This window comes from Neomonachus schauinslandi, chromosome 7, assembly GCF_002201575.2.
Source record: "Neomonachus schauinslandi chromosome 7, ASM220157v2, whole genome shotgun sequence".
NCBI classification, from domain to species: domain Eukaryota; kingdom Metazoa; phylum Chordata; class Mammalia; order Carnivora; family Phocidae; genus Neomonachus; species Neomonachus schauinslandi.
The window spans coordinates 100,365,665-100,387,063 of record NC_058409.1 but is presented as its reverse complement, the minus strand read 5'-3'; the positions used below and the strand labels follow the sequence as shown (position 1 = coordinate 100,387,063).

The window sequence follows — 21,399 nt, the reverse complement described above, 5'->3', positions numbered from 1 at the left end:
TCCAGACACCTGCCTTCCAAGAAGACTACTTAAGCCTCATTCCAGACCCGACTGGTCGACAGGTCACCTTACCAAGCTGAGCTCTGTTCTGCACAACAATGCAAAACGTACTGGGGCTCCAGTGGGAAGACCTGGATTCAAGTCCTGCTATTGGCTGGTACCTATTGTGTGCCTTTGGTCCCTATCTGGAAAATGGGGATCATAATAGTCACTTCCCTGGGTGGTTGTACAGAGTGAAAGAGATGATGTTCTGTGCAAGTACTCTAGAAACTGTGAAAGCACTGTATGAGGGCATGTACTCTCATTGTTACTATCACTCCTTTTTGGTCTGTCTTTGCATTAAGACCAGTAGTCTGATGTGGGAGCAGAATTACAGTCAAATTCCCAGGCCAAACTAAAGTTGAGCCATAAGAACAACACTGATGACTAGAGCACATCCACCATCGACTGTTTACTCTGTGCCAGTTGCTGTGCTGTGGGCTCTGCATCTGATAAACTACCAAATTCGTAGAACACACAAGTCCTATGATGTAGACCTTATAAGCTTTGTTTTACAGATATGACAACCAAGGCCCAGAGAGGTTAATGAATTTACTCAAAGTCACACAGCTTGTAAGTGATAAAACCTGATTTCAAACCCAAGTTTGCAATGCAATACAAGCTCTTTTAGAACACTGACATCAATGAAATCTTGCCTTTCCAGTTGGTTAAGCGACTGCCTTCAGCTCAGGTCATGATCTTGGAGTCCCTGGATCGAGTCCCGCATCGGGGCTCCCTGCTCGGCAGGGAGTCTGCTTCTCCCTCTGACCCTCCCCCCTCTCATGTGCTTTCTCTCTCATTCTCTCTCTCTCAAATAAATAAATAAAATCTTAAAAAAAAAAAAAAGTTTAAAAACAAAACAAAACAAAAAAAAACCCAAACAAACAAAAAACAGAGTGTGGTCACGATTTTGATGTTATTTCACCAGAGGTTTAAAAAGAATTAGTAAATTTAAGCCTGCAAGATAATTAACTGCCGCTCTGGCGCCAAAAAAAAAAAAAAAAATAAATAAATAAAATAAGAAAAGTTTCCCAATGTCATTAGATTTCTTTAGCATTTCTTTACATCCTCAAGACCCGGACACTTATCTCTTTGGCCGTTTCAAGAAAAGATGTGTTCTAGCTACAAGGGAAAATAGCTACCAGCAGCACAGGGGCATTAGATACTTACATATAACCTTTAAATTTGTTGAGGTGGTTGTTGGGTTTCTCACACACGATGGTGTTGCAGAAATGTTCGGGTTCGAACTGTACATCCTGTGAGGGAGAGAAACACCCGGAAGTCATTAAGTCAGAGGGATCTAGTTTTAATAGGATCACTAGGAGAGCCAATAACTGTTAGAACCATCACAACTAAGGCAATCCCTGCTTTGTCACATCGTGATAGTTCTAAAATGTTAGAAGAAAAGTGAAATCCTCATTAAGAAGGAGGAAGCAGATGCACTGAAAATGCTGGAAAGTTGGAGGCACGGCAGAGGGAGCCCCCTGCCTGGCCAACGGTTCTCTGGCAGGTCTGGGTTTGAGTTTCCAGACCAGCGCCATCCAACAGAACCTACAGCAACGATGGAAGTGTTCTAAGTGTGCATGTCCAATACGGAAGCTCCTCATCGCCTGTGGCTATTGAAATGTGGAAGTATGGCCAAGAAACTGACTTTTAAATTTTATTTAATTTTATTTAAACTTAAATAGCTACATGTGGCAAGTGGCTACCACATTGGGCAGCACAGACATAATCAAAAAGAGGTTACAAATCACACAACCTAGAGATAATCAGAATATTCTTGTGTATATAATACTTGTAGGGTTTAAAAAATATATATAATTAAAAAATATATAAACACCTACATGTATGTATGGGTACACATACATTATGCATTTCAAAAAATGAGGTGGTGTTCATATAAATCGGAAATTTTTACACGTAAAATTTTTATGCATGAGTGAAACCTGTTTATTATAGAAACCTGTTACATGAATGCCACCATATTCATTTCACCATTTCACTATGGCACATTTATATCATCTCAATTTGTTTTTCTATTATGAACATGCTGTGGAAATTGTAGCTAATAAAACACAATAAACAGCATATATTGTATTCGTTTCTGCCAGATGCTGAGATGACAACTTCACATATATTATTTACTTTTAAGCTAACAATTACTCTATGAAGTAGAAATACTAATTATCCCCTCTTTAGGGATGGAAAAACCATGGCTCAGAAGGGTAGGCAGGCTACCCATGGCCCCCACAGGACTGGGATTTGAATCCAAGTGTGACTAGAGGGTCCCCTGTCCTTTACTTGAACAGCACGCTGCCCCCCAGCGAACATTCCTGTAGCAAAGTACTTCAGACACATGCTTGACTTTTTCTCCATGATTTCTCTTTTGTTAGGTATCTAGGTGTATAAAATCTTACAGTCCAATGGGGGAGGGGCACAAATGGAGGTGGGGGAGATCTACCCACATGGGTTAATGCTCCTCTTACCTTTTGAGCCTCAGTCTCCCATCTGTAGAATGGGGCTAACTCCACTTTTCCTGTCTATCTCATTTGTGCCCCAGCGGACAGAATCCGTGTGGAAAGTTTTAGCAGATGTAACATGTTATGCAGTAGAAGGAAGGAATGCTAAAGGTGGGGTGAGAAATGGTTTCCTGGGTAGAGCTTTTGAATGGGGACTGAATTTATCGCTGAAAGTTTCAAGGTACAGCTGTTCAAAGGGGCAAATTGATTAGAAAAAATGATAGCATTCTGGCTTCGTATAAATATACTGTCCATTGGATCTGTGGGGGCGCCAACATAAATAAACTCTCCACTCACTTGAAATAAATTACCCATCCAGGAGTTTCTAAAAATATGGCCCTTTTCTCTCCAGGTATCGATTCTTTCAGGGACAAACACTTGCCGAGTCCTGAGATGATGACAAATCACATTGTAATTTGTCAGCTGCTTTCATGCCCCTGATTAAGCCGTGTGCTTCACTCTGATCCATATCACTCGGCTCATTGCAGGCTTTCTAAATCCAAACTCATTTCAGATATGAGTGGCAGCGGGTCTCAGAGCTAATGATCCTGCTGCAGCGAGTGCCGGGCGTCTGTTGAATCATACCCCGCAGATGCTGGCAATGTGAGGTTGGCCTCTCTTGTCCCTGCGCTGGGGCTTCCCAGTGACCTTCTTCCTCAAGTGTCCCTTGTTCTCATTTTCTTCTGGGCACTGGCCTTGGGTCCTCTGTCCATCTCCCTCTTTTCCTGAGGAGGTGAACTCACCTTTTCTAGCTACCTGTCCCCTGGGCTCCTTACTTCCCTCCCCAAAATGGGCTGTAAAGAGGGGCATGTGGGTCTTGCTATCTTCAAAGATAAGCTCTCAGGATTGCTTGCTTTGAAGGACTTACTGCAGCCACTCCAGGGAGCTGCTAGGAGAGCCCAAGGACAGGAGGGCATGGGGGGAACTGCCAAACTCTACAAGGTCCTTATTTTAGCCTCATTCAGGAGTTTCTGAGACCCTTCTGATTCATTACAGCACAGATTTTCATAGCTTGTGGACAAAGCCCACCTAAACATTTCTTTCTGACTCAGCCCTTTACCTAAGAAAGCCCCACTAATAAGCAAAAAGGCCTGGGGAGCCCTCAAGGTCCAGGAAAAGATAGCCCCTTCCCAAAGAGGAGTGTGTGTCTCTGCAGCTCTTCAGGCCAGACCCACCTCCCTAGAACACTTACTATGTGCCAGGCACCTGTCATTAAGTTCTCACAGTAACTGTAGGAGATTTTGACAGATGGGCAAATAGAGACTGAAGTAAAGCAATTGTCTCAGGATTGGTAAGTAACCCCCATGACTGCGGTTCACATCATTGGAATCCAAAGCCAATTATCATCATCGTTGTTGCCATGGTCATCATTGTTACCGTCATCAATACATTTAATCCTCTCTGTCCTCCTGTTTTTTATTATTATTGCTTCAGCACTTACTGAATGCTTGTTATGTGCTAAGAACCACCTAAATATTTTATACATGCTATTTCCTTTAAATCACATAATAACTCTATCAGGCAAGGGACTATTATTATTTTTTAAAGATTTTATTTATTTGACAGAGGGCAAGAGAGCACAAGCAGGGGGAGCGGTAGGGGGAGAGGGAGAAGCAGGTTCCCCGCTTAGCAGGGAGCCCAATATGGGGCTCGATCCCAGGACCCTGGGATCATGACCTGAGCTGAAGGGAGAGGCTTAACTGACTGAGCCACCCAGGCTCCCTAGGCAGAGACTATTATTATCTCTATGCTACAAGTGAAGGAACTAAGGTTAAGGAGATCCCAAAGACCTACAGCTAGCAAAGCGAGAAGGTAGGATTTAACTGTGGGACTTCTGATGCCATACACTTTGCTCTCTTAAACAATGGTGTTATTTTGATGCACAAAGGAAAGATTCGTGTTTAAGATCTCCCCTTCGGAGGGGGGTGGAGGGATGAGGTAACTGAGGGATGGACATTAAGGAGGGCATGTAATGTAATGAGCACTGGGTATTATATAAGACTGATGAATCACAGACTTATACCTCTGAAACCAATAATACATTGTATGTTAATTAATTGAATTAAAATAATTAAAAAAAAGATCTCCCCTTGGCTCGATTTCCTTTCCTGTGTTCTTTTTCCACTTTCCATAATCTAAGTACCTGATATAATAAATAAATTTATATATGTGGAATTAAAAAAAACCCCCAAAAAACTGAGCTCATAAATACAGAGAATGGATTGGTGGTTGCCAGAGGTGGGGGTGGGTGGAATGGGTAAAGAGGGTCAAAAGGTACAAACTTCCAGTTAAAAAATAAGTAAGTCATGCAGTGCAATGTACAGCAAGATGACTATAGTTAATAATATTGCATTGTATATTTGAAAGTTGTTAAGAGAGAACTTAAAAGTTCTCATCACAAGAAAAAAAACTGTAACTGTGAGGTGATGGATGTTAACTAGACTTATTGTGATTTCACAATATATACAAATATCAAAACATTACGTTATATACCTAAAACTAATATAATGTTATAAGTCAATTATATCTTAGTAAAAAAATAAGCAAGCCCCAGTGCCTAGAAATCATCATTATTATCATTATCACGATCACCATCACCCTTCTTAATGTGGGTCAAACAAGGAAGATAAAAAATCTAAACTACATCATATTGTCATGCTGAACTTTGATTTGCCTCCATTAAATGTTTTTATTTGATTGTTTCTAAAAGACTTTTATGTTTTATGAAAGGTGTTTCTTATAGTCACTGGCTCACTCTCATCCTTTTTTCTGGTATCTACATACACATCTAGTAGGTAGGCAGTCAAGGCGTTTCTAGACCAGGGTATCCCAATTGTTTGGCACTATTGACATTTGGGGCTGGATAATTCTTTGATGTTTAGCAGCATTCCTGGCCTTCACCAACTTGATACTAGTAGCACCCTCTCTTTCTGCCAGATGTGATGACCAAAAATGTTTACAGACATTCCCAAATATTTCCTGGGGGTAGAACTGAGAATTGCTCTAGGACCAAGTCCAGGCTAAGGAGATATAAAGTTGCCCAGATTGAGAACACACTCTATCCTATCTGTCCATCAGGAGAGGACATGATAGGATTTTTTTTTTCTTTTCTCTCTTTTTTTCCCTCTTCAATTGGAAAAAAAGGTTAGATTTTATGACTGGGGGTTCCTAATGACTTGAATGATGAGAAATCTGCATATATCACTCTGTCCTATATATACTATAGAAACTATTGTATAAGCATGGTGAGGTTTCCTTACAATATATGTACCATGCTAAGGTTAAAAATAAAAGGGGATTGATAATGAAAAGAAATGAATTCATTGCCTAAAATCTAGTAGAAAATATTTAGAAAATACCACAACTAATAAGCAATGCAATGTGTTATGTTTTCCAAGTGTATTTGCATTTTAAAGCAGGTAACTTTGAAGGGTAAAGGTTAAGACACTACCTCGACTGGGACATTCTTTTGAGGATTTTACTATGTGTGTGTGTGTGTATAAATATACATATACATATAAAAATATATATATAAGTATATATATATATATTTAATTTTTTTAAGCATTTAAGAGGTTTTTTTTTTTGCCACCTCTATGAAGCCCACCCAAATCTCCGGAGACTGTTTCACCCCAACCAATGAGAATTTGTCCTTTTTACGTGCTTCCACACCACATTGCTTATGCCTCCATTAACACTTATGAATCTGTGTTTCCTCTATGCAACTGCCAGCTTCCTCTGGGGCATCTCCCGTAATGCCTTGTGGCAACAGGCACACCACCAAGATTTGTTGAGAGAAGGTTAGTTCTGAAGAGGGTGATGTGAGGAACATATATATTGAAAGGTGACGGATGAGGAGATGAAGTAAGACCTCTCTGTAAAGACTGCCCAAAACAATTAGGAAAAGCCCCAGTGACAAATCTTAACTTTGATTCATGGGAATAAGACTGCTTCCTGTAAGGAAATTCTTCGGCTCAACTTAAAAAAAAAAAAAAGTAGTCAAAGAACTAGATCCTAACATTCCAACATGGGCCAAACTAGTCTCCCATTCACTCATTCCTTAATTCATTCAGTAAAATCCATTCATCAATCAAACATTTATTGAATATCCATAATATATGAGCCATGGGGGAAGTAAGAGAGAATCGGAAAGAGGGAGAGGTTTTTGACACAAATCATTTTTTACAGTCATAAAACAACTCAAAATTCCCAGTTTAGCCCAGGTACATCAATGGCAGTATCTGTAAAAGCAAAGGAAAGTGGGCCAAGTGCTAGGGTGTCATGACTCTCCGGGGTTAAGGCATCCTCACTGACTTATGGCCCAGAATCAACAAGCTGCATCCTCCGAGGGCCACCGGAAAGGCCAAGGTTTAGCAAAGAGGCTGAAATAGGTTCCAGTAACAAGAATGGGCCCTTTCCCCTGCACTGGCCTCAACTTTTACTTTTCTAGGCTCTATTTTCCACTATTCTTCATAAACGAAGTTCAAGTTGATTAATAAATGTGATTACATAAATGTATGAATGATGATTCGAAATTGTTTGTAGTGGGCAGTTCTCTTCTGGCTACCTACCTTCCAGTCTAATCCCTTTTCATTAACAACCCTTTGACTTCCTTTTGGGCTACGACATCTCCTCCGTGGTTTGTAATCTTGATGGGACTCTAGGTTCAAGATGCCCTGCCCACTAGACTCTCCCACTGTGGGACTTTGACTTGAGTGGAATGACTCAAGGAAGAAAAACCAAATAGATCATTAAGTAATTGTTGCTCCCAGTACTCGGCCACTGCACTGAGGCTTCCTGGTTCTTGTTTCTGAGCCTGGGTTTTCAGCTTTCCTTTGATTCTGTGAGCCATGATGTGTGCTTCTTCCCCTCCACCCCACCTGCCCCTGCATTTTTGCAAGGATACTATTTTGCTTAAGTTAGCCAGAATCATTTCTGCTTCTTGCAAATAAAGAAGTCTAATCAAAACAGTGACCTATTCAGTCCTATGGGTATATCTTGGCCTTTAAAAGAATAATGATTTTTATTTATTTGGTACAATTTCAATTCACAAAATGCTGTCCCTTATTGATCTGATTTTATTCAATCTTCCCAGCTCTCTTGTGAAGTGTTGAGGACAAGTTGGTCCCATTTTATTGGAGAGAAAATTGAGTGTTGCTTGTACTAAGTAGCTTGCCCAAGATTACACAGCTCATGAGCACCCAAGTTTGTCTGATTCTAAAGGTTATACATATTCTTTGGTTGGCATAAGCATTTAATGATGTCAGCCCACAGGAAAAAACCCTCTCAGCCTTTTTCATTCTTTCTTTGCAGGTTTTCCATATTGATAACTCTCTTAAACTTTTATTGCCAAGCTCAAGGGTTAGACCTCTTAAAGACCCCTGTGTCCACCACAGACCATAGCAATCTGTCCTTCCTTGGGACAGACAGTTCTTAATATCCATGCCATTCACTTGGAACTTGTTATATCTTATGCTTATAATTGCTAAATACCAAGTTGTTTCTATAAGCCAATTGGTAGATTAGACATTGCCAATTGTCTATAAATCCCTATATGCAGCAAGATGCTGTCCATAGACAGCATAAAAATAAGTCTCATACATGGTTTTCTAATTTCTTTCTTTTTTTAAAAGAAGATTTTATTTATTTGAGAAAGAGAGAGAGAGCACGAAAAGGGGGAGGGGCAGAAGGAGAGGGAGAAGCAGACTCCCACTGAGCAAGAAGCGTGATGCAGGGCTTGATCCCAGGACCCTGGGATCATAACCTGAGCCAAAAGCAGAGGCCTAACCCACTGAGCCACCCAGGTGCCCCAATTTTCTAATTTCTTTAGGAATTCTTGAGATCAGTAAATTACAAATCTAAATTCATAGTACCTTTTTGTTTTATTTTCTTAAATAATGGACACCGACAGGACAATTGCTTTCAGTTGAGAGGGCTTGGGAGGGGTAAGGTTATCAAAGATTTTTGGTAGTCACAAAGGGTTTTTAAATCAAAAAAAAAAAAAAAAAGGTACCCATAGTCTTAAGTTCTTAGAGGACAGAAGTACATTTTAGATCACCTTGAAACCCCTCCATAGCTATTACAAAATATTCAAGAAAGATTCTGCTAATTGAAGAGAGAAATCAGCTAAACTCTTTCCTTAAGCACAGGATGTACTTATTTACTGAGTTTTTACTTTGAGCCTGTGAAAAAGAAGAGTTGAACCAGGGATTGGCAAGCTTTTGTGCAGCTCTCGCTCTGTTTCTACATGACCCTCAGGCTAGATGACTAGAAAAACCAGCCCATACCAGGGAGAGGATGACAAAGCAGAACTAGCTCATTCGTGGTGTTCATGTAGGCGGAGCAAGGTTTCAGGATACACAGACCACACCCCCCGGGTGGTTACACAGGAGATACACTGCATGCAACCTTAGGAGGATACTATTTAAAGTTTTGCCTTTTTTTTTTTTTTTTAAAGCTTATTAGTTTGGATAATGCCAGAATCAAATGTTCTTCACGCCCTAGCTGCTGAGCCAGGTGACTAAGGTTTCCTTCCTGGCATACGAACTAAACAACCCTCTGATTTCTGAGAATTCCATCTGAAAACTAATGACAGTTACCAGCATTCGATAACCTTCCTGCTCCCGGTCAATCGGAGTTTTTTCAAGATAAGCAGCAACAGAGTGACTGGCAGCTACTTTCCTTTCTGACTCTGGGTGAGGAGATGGGTCTGCATATGCAATCACCCTGGGTCTCCCTGCCTGCCCAAGAGATTCCCACTAAAACACACAGATTGGGCTGCAGGGCTGTAGGAAGGAGACTCTATCTAAGGATTCCTTACAGTCTTGTGTGGACTTTATTCAAGTGGACAGATATCTGATTCTTATTCAGGGCTAAGACTAAATTTAATCTTGAAGCTGTGCCATGACATTTCCTAACCTCTAAGGCAGGGATTTGGCATGCCGAGCAAATACTGGAAAAAGAATGACTTCTGTCATTCTTAGAAGGAACCAATTACTAATTATTGGTGGGATTTCTTGTTAATAATTGTCTTTGTGATTCCCTGTTAGAGTCTGTAGTCACAGCCTGTACCTCTCCTGTTTAAACCTGAACCCCCAGTGCACACTACAGCACCTGACACAGAGGACATATTCAATTGATATTTGGTGAATGAACGAGCGACTGCATGAGGGAGGCCTGAAATACACATAGCTGTCACCAAATGGGCAGTGGTGCCTTCACAGACTGTTGCACAGACAGACCTTTTCTGCATACATTCTTCCGGCTATGGATTACTGAGACAAAAGAAAATGACATGAGAGCCAATGTTTTGTACCTTATGTTTTTGGCAAAAGAAGTCACAGAGAAGAGAGTATGAATTCCAATTTGAGAAACTTTTTATTCAGTTGTTCACAAAAGATAAGATCGTTATGTGTCACCCCTGATAAACAACAACAAAATGACCTAGCACAGTATCTGGCAATAACTGGACCTTATCAGATATTGGTTGGATAAGTGAGTTTATTGAATGAACTATGGTGAGGTAGGCACAGTGGTTGAGAGTGACAAAAGTGGTTTATGGGAGCACAGAGGAAGGAGTGATTCACTCTGGGCACACTGCAGAGGATGTTGTGTAGGCAGAGATAGGGCAGATAGATAAGGTAGGTGCATATAGCCCTGATGCATAATATATATATGTATATATATTATATATATCAGACATTTATTGCTGAGGTGCTCAGAACTCTCCTGCTCCACAGGCCAATTTCAACCATAAAGTCGAAGTAGAGGATGCCAATCTCAGAATCCTTTCCCTCGGGCCAGAGTTAATTGGTCTAAGGGTGGGTGCACAATACCAGCCTGGTCAATCAGTCTGTCCTTGGGATGCCTTTCAATCTAGACATCAGGAAAGGTTCCCAGTCCTTCTCTGGAGGTGAAGCTGTGAGTGCAGGTCTATTTGTGAGAGATGAAAGCCAAACATGGACAGAAACCCAGAACAAGAAATGAGGATTGCACTGATGGATTCTAAATTTCTGGTTGACACTACCCCAAGGCCCAATTCACCTTATTTTCTTTCAATAAATTCTCTTTCTGTCTAAGCTACTTTGAATCAGAGTTTGGTCACAGGCATCGAAAAGTCTTGCCTAATCCTTATACTAGATTGGTATGGTTCTCCTTTGAGATATCATATATTTCCCACACTGGCCTGAAATACTCCCAATTATCCCTGGTGGTTATGACGGTGAAGGCCACTATTCAACTGTAAATATGTTACCGTGGTGTATGGAAAAAGTGGGAAGGAGGAAAAGTTTAAGCTATCATCTATTAACAATTTGCATGATTATATCTTTCACGTAACCTAGCAGAGCTTCCTCATAAGGCCCTGAAGGGACAAAAATAGAAAAAGACTTTTTAATAGAAGTTTCCAAATACTGCTAAACACTGGGAAGGGGAGGGGATCTCCCATGTTTCTGTGTGTGTGGGCGCGTGCGTGCGTGCGTGTGTGTGTGTGTGTGCGCTGATGCTCTAGAACAACTCTGGAGGAGAGGGTCACCAAAAAGAGGTCAGAGGGCTATTAAAAATAAAAGTAAGTTTTTTGTAGGGTTATTTCCCTCATAGTCTAATTATTATTATTGCAAATAATTATAACCAAAACTTGTATAGTTGCAGTATTTTCACATTTGTGAAAACTGTATTTATTTGAGAAATAAAATATACATGTAAAAGGATCTAGGAATCACTTCAGCAATGGGACAAATAATCATGTACATCCGAACTGAGTTCCAATTTTGGCGTAACACTGCATTAGTAGGGTAATCTTTGACAAGATTTAATCTTCCTGAAATTGTTTCCTCATCTTGAAAATGTTACTAATTCCTACCTTTCTTACTTCCAAGGATTGCTGTGAGTGTCAGATATCAAAGGGGGTTGTGTAGTGCAGTGGCTGAGGACTTTGCCTAATGTGAGAGAAGGGTTTACATATTTCATATTGATGAGGTTGTGTAAAGACCTCTGGTCCTCAATTTCAAGTATCAGCATAAATCTTGATGTATTTAATCTTTAAAAAGTCCTGGTTGTGTCCATTTAAACGGCACGGAGATAATGATCAATCCAATAGCTATATGTACCTCCAACATGTACTTACTGTGATTTCTAAACTCTATTTTCCATTGAAAGGGACTAGATCTATTGAAGACTACGTGGGTCATGGAAAAGAGCTCAGGAGCCAATTCGAAGAAGGTCCCACTAGCTATAGATGGGGCAATCAATAAAGATAACAACTGCACTGATTTGACACACATCAAATCTGTTTAAATCCATCAGTGCATATTGACACTAAATAACACAAACTCACTGGTCACCTTTGCAGGATGGGAGGGAATCAATTCATGCAACAGTGACATATACACTCCCAAACACAAACCTAACCTGAATCAGATTTAGGCACGAGCTCTAACTGCCAATTTATAGAAATATAATGAATAGGAAAATATGTTTAAATGACACAACTGGGAGACAATGCGAACAGCAAAATCCAGACTATAGGAAATCTTACAGGACAAACAACCTGATTTATTCAGCAACAAAAACTAAATATACAAGAAAAACAAAAAAAGAAAGCTGAATAGGGAACCTCTAGAGTAAAGAAGAGTTAAGAAACTTATCTAGGTCTTTAGACTTACTTGGATTCTTATTCAAACAAACTGGAAAATATTGAACACTGACTTCAAAGCTGACATCAAGAAATTAATGCTAATATTTTTAAGAATGACAATGGTATAATTGCATGTTTTAAAAATCCTATCCTTGAGAGACAGATATTAAAATATCTACAGGTAAAATGTTGCAATACTGAAGTTTACCTCAAAATAATTTGCAGAGTAAAGAGGGAGAGGCTATAGGTAAAACAAGATTGGCTATGAGTTGATTGTTGAAATTGAGTGATGGGCACATTAAAAATTCATCATATTATTCTCCCTACATTTGAATATACTTGAAAATTTCCATAATAAAACATTAAAATAAAATAATTCTGCCCGAGTTTAAATCCAAGCTCAGTCCACTGCTAGCAGGGTTACTTAACTGTTCTTGCCTCATTTGTCAAATGGGGATAATCAAAGTGCCGACCTCGCAGCGTTATTTATGGAGAGTAGAAAGAGATAATAGGTATAAAACACTTAGGAGAGCTGCCCATGGCACACAGTATATGTTCAATCAACTTATCTAATGATATTACTTATTATCATTATATACCATGATGTAGATTTTATATTGAAGGGATGCTAGAAAAATATGATCTCTGCTCAACATTTAAGCAGTGGTCAATAGGTAGAAAGACTATCATTCTTAAGGGAAACTTGGAACAGCCTACCAGGGGCAGGTCTCATTACAAAATCCACCAGGAAAGGGGATTTTTCTCTGGTTCTCAGGGCAGGCAGGGTTGAGAGGACAGCAACCTTTTGCTTCTTTCTAAGTATGTCATCACTGAACTGGGAGGGTGATAAAGGACTCCCTACCCTCCCTCAAGTCTCTTGGCAAAGTGCTCTGCTGCCTAAATATGTTAAAGTCAGTGCACACATTCACTGTAGAAGATCCGAGCTACCATGATTCTTCCTAACTGAGAAAATGGCTTAAAATCCCTAACCATTATGGAAGGCAAGCTAGTTAAACGGGAGAGTCAATTAAAAATCTTTAATTTGGGCAATAAACAGATGAGCACAATTATTACATTAGTCAATGATGCCCTAGGCCAGTGCTTTCAAACTTCTCTTGTGCATGGCAGTCACCTGGGGATCTTGTTAAACTGCAGATTCCAGTTGAGTTTATGGCAGGTCCTGAAATTCTGCATGTCTAACAAGCTCCCAACTGACAATGAAGAGGCTAGTCCATGTATCATACTTGCCATAGTAAGTACTTGGTTGGCACTGGGAAATGATCTGACACATGTTTTAGTAGGACTTAGGATTCAGTGATTTGGATAATAGATCGCCAGGAAAATGTTTCATTTGAAATATTAATTGGAAGAATTCATTTCTGATTCTTTGGCTTTGGTATTTTCCATTTACCAAAATAAATGGCACATACTCCTTTTCAGGTATTAAATACCTACTACCCATCTTGGAAATCCTTTTGAGAAGAGATTTTGGGTATCAGAATGTCATCAAAGAGAAAATGGTACAATTTAATTCTCTACTAAAGTCCTCTGACCTGCTCAGCAGACCTTAGCATAATTCTAAATTTGGATTCCTTCCCCTTCCTCAGCAATGGGATGTGGGAATAAATATTTCAAGAACAGGTCAATAATTTTGTGAATTCAAAGATCACCCAGCATGATAAAAGTCTAAGTTGAAAAAGAAAGTTGGCTTCGTCCAAGTTGAATTCTAAGAAAAGGATTTTGAAAGCAGCTCTTTGGCAACCTTGAGGATGATGTGCCTTGTCATAGGAGAAAGATATTTTTGAGAAGCTCTTTTATATTTATAGTTTCATTTGAACCTACATGGGAAAGGGGAGGATGAATTGCCTAGGTCCTTCTCTGTTACTGCTCAGCTACTGTGATCATGTATGCTCAACAATCCAGGTTAATTTTCCCCCCAAATTTTCATAGGAACGCTAAAATTATTGTGCTGAAGAATAGTTCTGAAAACGCAGGGTTAAAGAAAGTTTAAAAGGTCTGTTGACTGCAGATCTTCTTAGAGACCTTACTATGTTGATGTACATTGGACCTCTAAGAGGGGTCCACAGGACACAGGTTTCCCAATCAGATTTGACCATGATCCTTGTTTTCTAAGAACTATCTCTTGAGATAAGCATTTGGCACACTCTGCCTTGAGAAATGCTGATCTAGGAGAGCGGGGACGAAGTTTGTCTTATTGACTCTGAATTAACAGAATATACTAATCTCTCGTCATCTGCAAGATGGTAAAAATGGGTGTGGGTGTACAGATGGGGTAGGAAGTTTCTAGAAATCTGTTAATAAAAACCCTTTTGGCAAGGTGAAGGTCTTATAGTCACTAGGGGTTATAGGGAAACCTAAGAAATGCCATTTATACTTATTATTTAAGATATCAGATTTCCAAGCAAACCGTATCTGTAGGTGCTCAAAACCTTCTCTGAGACAATGGTAAAATCTGCTCCTTCTATTCCTCAGAGTTTTTATCTGTAAAATGAGGATAGTAATATCCTCCTCATAGGGTGGTTTCAAGGACTAAAAGAGACAATGTATGCAAAATCACTGGCACACGGAGATGGTAGATTTGTTCTTATTATTAAAAGTGTTTTTTGTAAGCGCTTGAGGTGACACCTTCCCTTTGCTGTACAGGTCTTCAAGAAGGTGGTAGGTGGTAGGTAGATTCACGTCAAGATCATAAGGGGGAACATTTAAAAAATATGCATGCCCGACCCCTACTCAGTCCTAGTGAGCCATAATTTAGTGATAATGGGGAAGAATGCATGTATGTTTTTAAAAGTTTCTCCCTGAAGTGATGATGGTACATCTTGAACACCAGTAATATATTTGGAGCAAATTCCTAAATTGTGATTCTACATCTCCTGAAGTAGTTCTGGAGTATGTTCCTTGGAATAAAAGGTCTCTGTGGTTAAATGTTTAGAGATGCTACATATTGGTCCCTGTCCCCTCTCCTCCTTGGGGCTTACTAAAGTACCTGAGACGTCTGGCAGTACTATTTGAAATATATGAAAATTTGCAACCTATTTTCTGCTTTTTGATTTTGCAACATTTTTCCTGCAACTCTCATCAATGTCTGTCCAACACATTTGAGAAATGTTATAGTAAAGAGTTAGAAGAGAATTCTACCTATATTCAGAGATCTTTTTGCGCTGACATAAGGGAGACGCAAGGTAGCAAAGAGCAGCCTAAATTCCTTCTTCTCAGGGAGCTGGCTAAGCCTACTTTTAAATTTTTTAAACTTTCATTATTTATTTATTTAAAATGTTTTATTTATTTATTTGAGAGAGACAGAGAGAGCAGGAATGGAGAGAGGGAGAAACAGACTCCCTGCTGAACAGTGAGCCTGATGTGGGGCTCGATCCCAGGACCCTGAGATCATGACCTGAGCAGAAGGCAGACGCTTAACCGACTTAGCCACCCAGGTGCCCCTGGCTAAACCTACTTTTATTCTTCCTGCCACATGCTACTTATATGTGGAAAGAATATTGAAAATGATAAATGTGTGCATTCAAGTAAGCATCTCTGGGTAAACTCTGGGTAATAGTCAAAGGGCCAGGGAGATGAGCTACTATGAACCTTAGGAGCTGAGACTTTTGACAAACTTGGCTTTGAATCCTGGTTCCAACACTTTCTGGCTCAGTGATCTTGGACAAGTTACTTAACCTCTCTATGCTCCTTTTCCTTATGTGTATAATGGGGACAATAATAGCCCTGTCTTATTGAGGGTTTGTAAGGATAAATGAGATAATCATGCAAAGCTCTGGGTAAGGACTTCATAAAAGTGCATCATTATTATAACTATTATTATAAAAATGGAAAAACACACTTAAGCAAAGTAAGGGGGAGAATGAAGGAACAGAATAGAGAACACTAAAAACCTTGAAGCTCAAATAAATCTTCTTCCCTTCACAAATGAACATTTTTTTCTTTTTTTTTGTAAGTCATTATGCCAAGTAACCTGTGAGATTTCAGGGTTAGAGTTTGAGAGAACTTATTAAATTGGCTGGTCTACTGTACTGGAGTGTGAATGACCCTTTCATCTTGCTCTTCTTTCCAGTCAAATCCCCAACTATCTGACTAATCAACACACAAGAAACAGTTTGGGAGCTATTGCTAAAGACCAAAAGAGAAGTGGCTGGTTGAAACTCAACAGCGCTGTGCTCTGCCACTGGAGAGAGAGTAAAGAGGACTCAGAACAGTGTTGAGGATGTTGGGGAGGGACTGCTGAGGGGGAGGTTTGTAAGCATTGTAAGAAAATACAAGTTTCAATGCTCCCAGAGCTTTGTAAGAAAAAAAAAAAAAAGAAAAAGAAGTAGAATAGAAAGTCTCAGAGCACTTTGCATGTAGCATGGCTGAGGTGACAATTCTGTATCTCACACACACATCCACATGTGTATGTGTGTGTGTGTGTGTGTGTGTGTGTGTGTGAATCGTGTGTATTTCTTATTGTGAATTATGGTTAAAGAAACTTAAAAGCCTCTGATCTAGACGGCAGGCCACAGGGCCCTGAGCCAAGAAATAGATTGCTGTACATCTAGAATGGCTTTGTGAACTTTCCCCCCAATCCTGCCCTGCTTTTTTGTAAACTCTAGCGTGATTTGGTGAATGTGGTAAGGACAAGCAAAGGAGAGAAAACTCAGACACCACACACCAGTGCAGTGACTGACTCAGGTGGAGCCTGGAGACCAATGGAAAGACTGAACCTGCAAAATAACAAGACAAAGCAGATGGCAGCAAAGTGGTCATGGTGGTTTCCATGCCCAGGGTAGTAAGTACAGCTGAGGTAGCAGTAATAGTCCATTTATTGTGGGCCTACTATGCACCAAAAACCCTATATTTTGTTCCTTACTTTCTTTATCTCCTTTGAATCTCACAGCAGAACTAGGGGAGAACTACGTAGAGATGAGAGAACAGGCTTCTGAGGACTGAGTCAACCATACCAAAGAGATTTTTCAAGAACTATTCATCCGGTGCTTGGAGAGAGGCAAAGTGAGGTATAACAAGTTGTCTTCTCTCAAGAAGTTTCAATCTAGATAACTGAACTCTAGCTTACAAGAATCTCTGAGGAATGAAGCACTTGCCTTCTTTCCTCTAAATCCCTGACTCATCTAATTTCTCTCCCGCCAAAGGCTGGCAGAGTGAAGAAACTGATAGATTTTTTATTCTTTTCCACGGACGGAAGAAGGAAGGGAAAAATGAAGGGGTGAAATCAGAGGAGGAGATGAACCATGAGAGACTATGGATGCCAGGAAACAAATTGAGGGTTTTAGACGGGAGAGGGGTGGGGGGATGGGGTGGCCCGGTGATGGGTATTAAAGAGGGCACGTACTGCATGGAGCACTGGGTGTTATACGAAAACAATGGATCATGGATCACTACATCAAAAACTAATGATGTAATGCATGGTGACTAACTTAATAAAAAATAAAAAAAATAAAAACCAACACCTTCAAGGGGAATTTTAATAGAAAATTTCAAATTTTCACCCCCTGTTTCAATTTATTAACACATACTGCCTCTGAACACCACTGACATTTACTGCCAGCTATTTACTGGTCTCTTACTATGTGTCTACCTTCATGCTAAATAATTCCTATACATGTCCTTTAGTCTTCAGAATCACCCTAATGGAGAAGGTACTATTTTTGTACCCATTTTCTAGATGAGGGAATAAAGATGTGAGAGAGTAGTAACTTGCCTGAGGTAAGAATATTACTAAATGGTGGGGTTGGGCTTTGAGTTCAGTTCTGTCAGCTTCCAGAGCCTGGGCTCTTAACCACCAAACAGTAATAACTTCCCTATGATGTCCACAGTACCATACATGTAAGTGTGGGGGTTAACTAAAACTGTTGATGATCATTCCCTGTTTCCCTAGGAGGGAAGGTAAGATGTACACAAGTGGAAAAACAGTTAACAGTACCTTCCTGTAGCTTATGCTCTCGTCAAAGTAGTACTGGAGAAGATTCAGGGAGAGAGAGGAGCTGGGCAGGATGGGCAGGGACTGCATAAGCACGGAAAAGTGGGTTAGTCCCAAGGGTAACTGAACAGATAGTAGATTCCTTGGTTTAGACCAAAGACCACAGTTTCCTTAATAGAGTGGGCCCCCATTTAGGCATTCTGAGGCTTTCAGCAAGTTATTTAACTTTCCTACGGCTGATTCCCCATCTTTGATAAGGGGATAATACCCATTAAGAGGCTTGCTGGGAAGATTAAGTATACCTAAGTGCTTGGGAAAAGGAAGCATCCCCTACTCCCTCCTCCAGCTACCAGATTAAGTTCAATTTTCCAGTAGAGTTGGCTTGCTTCTTCCCTTTGACCTTACTTTTGAAGATCTTAGAAAGAGCCTTACCTGCTCTGAGAAGCCCTTCACAACACGTCTTTGTTTGAGGTTTGTCTCTCCATCCAGGTTGGCAGTTTCCAGGTGGCAGATCCCGCTGGGGTCTGAGGAGAAGAGGAGGAGTATGTCTGCTGGGATGATCTCGTTGCATTTCATTTGGATGAAGTCTCCCACACGCACATCCTTCCAGCACTTCTGCATGTAGCTCCGCTCTTTTCTTGGGTGGGAGAACAACAGTGAATTTTAAGGTTCTCTACAAAATTAATAAGTGAATGGAGGAAGGTCCCACCTGTGCCTAAATATCCCCCAAGCAACTTGTCACAAGATTGTTTGGTATTCTACCTTGCCTCGAATGACCACCATCATAACTTTCTGGAAAAGCTTAGCATGGCCTATAGAATCCCACTAGTAGAAGATCTGTCCTCATGATCATTTAGAGTTTTGATTGACTGTTGGCTGTAGACTAGGTACTGTGCTCAGCCTTGCTTCCTAGCAGAAGAAAAAAAATTAAAGAAGAAGGTGACTACGTAGTCATATTACTATAGTACTCTTAATATATATCATTTTCCAGAGTAGCCAGTTATCACTGTAGAAGGCAGGGTTGCAAGGAAAGATTGTTTAGGAAAGATGGTTTCTGATTAGGAGAGGAAAGTGGCAGTAGGAAAGTGAGGATAAAAACCATTGTGTAGGAAGATCTGGGGTGGTGCTGAAACGGAAAACTCTGGGCAGTCAGGGAATTAGAAAGACAGCACCAGGAAGTCAAACTCAGATATAACAGTGCAGCAATAATCACAAATGTAGCATTTCTACTGTGCCAAGCACTAGGGATAGTTAATACTTTATTTATTTGCATAATAGCCCACTGGAATGGATAATGTTAGACCCAGTTCACAGATGAGGAAATTGAGGGTCCAAGAAAAATTTCCCAGGGTCTTATAAAAACATCTGAAACCTGAGCCCAGAGCCAACTTGACACCCAACCCCACAATTTTCACTGCTTGGAGATCCTACCTTCTCAAAAGTATTCCCCTCTCTCCTCAGGTCGCAGGTGTATGGCAGCCTCAGCTTTTGCACCACCAGCAAAAGGACTCCCTACTACCCAAGTCAAGACATTCCATTTCAAGGAGCTCTCATATTAGAAATTCTTCCTTCTACTTAGCCAAATATTGAACTAGTTCTGCTCTCCTGATTTATTCCATCTTCTACCATTTTGTAGATATTTTAAGGCATTCATCAGGTATTCCCAGAAGCCTTTTGGACTTGCCGAGTCAAATTTAACTTTCCAAGTGCCCTTTATTGCTCTTGTATGACAGTTTCAAGACCTGTCCTGAGGTGTGGACTGTTTTGTCTAAGGCTGTATTTGGAAATGTTCCTCTTTAAATATGGGATTTGGAACCAAACCAATATTCTACACGTGGTCTTTTCAACTGAGCCCAGCTGGCTTACAGCTGGATGCCTCTGAGCCCAACCAGGCCTAGGGAGGCAGGCTCTCCTTCGCTGTTTTTCTCCACTGGTGCTGAGCCCCTCTGGGCATGTTAATGCTTCTGTTTCTGTTGGAATCTGGGTGCCCTGGCCATGACAAGACTCTCTTTCACAGAAAAAGAGATGTGACTGGAATTTTGCTTTTCTTTTTTGACTTCACAAAAGTCCCTAAGGTGGATGAGGGTTTGAGGTCTTCTTTCCTTCTTTGGTGCCCTCTGGAGAACCCCAAACAAGCCCTCCTAAGACTCTATTGTTCTTGTCATAAAAGATCCATGCAGAGGACTCCCCTAATCCCCTGAAATGAGTGTGCTTTCATCTGGAAGGCCAATCAAGGGAAGGTCTGATCTGAGTCTATAAGATAACGAGGGACATTAGTATTGGGGAGCATTTGCCATGCTAAAGACCCACACATTCCTGTGGCTCTAGAAACACAGTAAAGAAGCCACTGGTATAATCAGTCCATGGGCAGTATCATCCAAATGACTAATGAGACCACTTCTGAGGATTTGGGGAGCAATGCATCTGTAGCATTTTAGTAATAGTGCTTCTTTCCGTGGAAAGACATTTAACACACTTCTAAACACTTTTTGATTCCATCAGCTTATTTTATCACTTATTTTTCCTGTAAAGAATAGGAACAGTATGTCCTGTATTTTTTTCTCAGTGGCATTTCAGAAATATACTTATCTGTTTGTTTATTGATATATTTAGGGTGGCTACTCCTCCATTAGGGATGTGAATATTACTGTCAAATAATTCATTGTCCTTCTGCTGATTCAGGGAAGGATTTGTTTTTTCTTCAGAGTAGCCCTGAGAACACGTTAAATGTTCAAGTATAAGGCTACTTAAAGGAACTGGAATGGCCCATACTCTCCGTGGGAGAAGGAATCTCACAGGGTCAAAGAAAGATTGTCCTTCTTATTGCTTTTGTTGTTGTTGTTCTTTTTGAGGGGGTGCTTAAAACAAAACAAAAAAATTCCTAAATATTGCAGCAAGATTGCTCCAAGGAATAAAGGATTATCACTCAACTTGTACACATTCTTCCCCAGCTTTGACTTCTGTGTCCTATCAGATAATGCCTTTGGGGATGGTGGGTATCAGTTGATTCCTATAATCTCAACACTCTGTCTGGTATTTGAAATTGAGTTTAGTGAAAATGCCTTTGACTCTGAGCATTATCCTGATTGCCAATACTTCCAGAGCACACTGGTTCAGAAGATTTGCAAATGCTAGTTGGGATTGCTGCATACATAGGCATATCAGAGGCAAGGCCAACATACCCTTATCCTTGAACACGGAATCTCATTCTTCCCTCTTCTTTTTTTTTTTTTAATAAAAAGATTTTATTTATTTAT

The 21,399-nt window shown here is 40.3% G+C and overlaps 1 protein-coding gene across 1 annotated transcript in view; it reads right to left on the bottom strand.

Moving 5' to 3' along the window:
* ATP10B (ATPase phospholipid transporting 10B (putative)) overlaps positions 1-21,399 on the bottom strand; it is a 115,516-nt gene that overhangs the window by 78,467 nt on the left and 15,650 nt on the right. The window contains exons 3-4 of the mRNA XM_044917124.1: positions 18,575-18,779; positions 1,210-1,295 (exon numbers count right to left, since the gene is read on the bottom strand). Of these exons, the coding sequence (XP_044773059.1) occupies positions 1,210-1,295; positions 18,575-18,779 (291 nt within the window). The remainder of the gene's footprint in view (positions 1-1,209; positions 1,296-18,574; positions 18,780-21,399) is intronic.